Source organism: Anneissia japonica, unplaced genomic scaffold (genome assembly GCF_011630105.1).
Source record: "Anneissia japonica isolate Jap-2015-1 unplaced genomic scaffold, ASM1163010v1 scaffold113430_len1242_cov106, whole genome shotgun sequence".
In the NCBI taxonomy this organism is placed as follows: Eukaryota; Metazoa; Echinodermata; class Crinoidea; order Comatulida; family Comatulidae; genus Anneissia; species Anneissia japonica.
In genome coordinates this window covers 1-1242 of record NW_022700586.1, presented here as the reverse complement: position 1 = coordinate 1242, position 1242 = coordinate 1, and the positions used below count along the sequence as shown (strand labels likewise).

General features: G+C 38.6%; 1 protein-coding gene across 1 annotated transcript; it reads left to right on the top strand.

Annotated features, from left to right (window-relative positions):
- Nucleotides 1–6: 6 nt before the first annotated feature.
- On the top strand, nt 7–1236 carry LOC117103382. Its single transcript, XM_033243924.1, has one exon. The coding sequence runs from the start codon at nt 8–10 to the stop codon at nt 1034–1036; it is 1029 nt and encodes a 342-aa protein (XP_033099815.1). The 5' UTR covers nt 7; the 3' UTR covers nt 1037–1236.
- Nucleotides 1237–1242: the final 6 nt, after the last annotated feature.

Below are 1242 nucleotides of genomic sequence, written 5' to 3'. Positions count from 1 at the left end.
TCCTGAAATGCAATTGATGAAAAAAAAATTCGAGGAAATGGACCAAAAATTTGACCAAGTGTTTGCGCAATTTGACGAAGTAAAAAATCTTATTCAAGAAACATCCCTAAAAGCGCAGTATGGAGAATATGATCACACAATATCGGCTTTGTCTCATCGCTTAGAACAATTTCTAACCGCTTCAGCTGAGGCTGTAGAAGGACAGAAGGCGACATTTATCACTGCTTACGAGTCGTCTTACGGAAGCGCCACGTACAAACTCTGGCGCGGTATGATGGGGGAAACTGTTCTGTCGGATAACATTCTAGAAATAGCCATAAAATATACAGAAAACGACCGCGGACGAGTTCAAAAAATGATGAAAGGAGTTGCGAACTTAATATTACAGGGTGTGAAAATCCATTTATTCTATCTGAAAGCCAAAGGTCGGGATGCCACATATGAAGAAGAAAAGGAAACTTGGGAAGACCATATCATTCAGTTAACTGACCATATGCAAGAGGTAGACCAAAAAGTGACAAATGCTTGGAAAAGTCAGTCCGTAGAAGATTTAAGTACCAAGTTGGCTTCGTTAAATGGCAAGAGTAACAGTGATTTCGCTGACAAATTCTATGACTTTGTCAGTAAAAAATATGATTGGAGGGATTGGAACGTTGTTGTTTACAACCCAATCAGCGGGCAAGACAATCATCGGATAAGAGCGTGCAACGGGAAACATTATTACCGAACGCATGGCAGAAATGTCATTATGGGAAGCGTTGACCAAAGCAAAGCTGCCATTAATAGAGGAATTGCCTTGGATGTGTTCAGAAAGGCCAAAACCGTATATACTTATCAATTTATATTTGGCTATCACCAGGGTCCTTGGGGAGCTACAAATGTTTTCGATTCACTGCCGACTCAATTTAGGACAGGGTGCAGTCCTTATGCGGCAGTAGGCGTCATAGATAAAGACGCAGGTATTCAATACCGGGCCCCATTTAGGCGCCTTGCTATCAAAACCAATGGAGAATACAAGCTTCATGCGTTTGGTTAAATAAGTGACAAACTAGCTTACGATAAACGGTTATGATTTCTGTTAATGCTTTTTTTTTCACATAAAGTGTTTGTGGTAGTTATGGTGTTTGGTTATTTCTAAGGTAAAACAAATTAATTGATTAATTAATTAATTGGATAAACTTTTAAACTTTCCAAGATGTGTATGATTTCAAAGATTATATATATAATGCACATCTAGCTTAA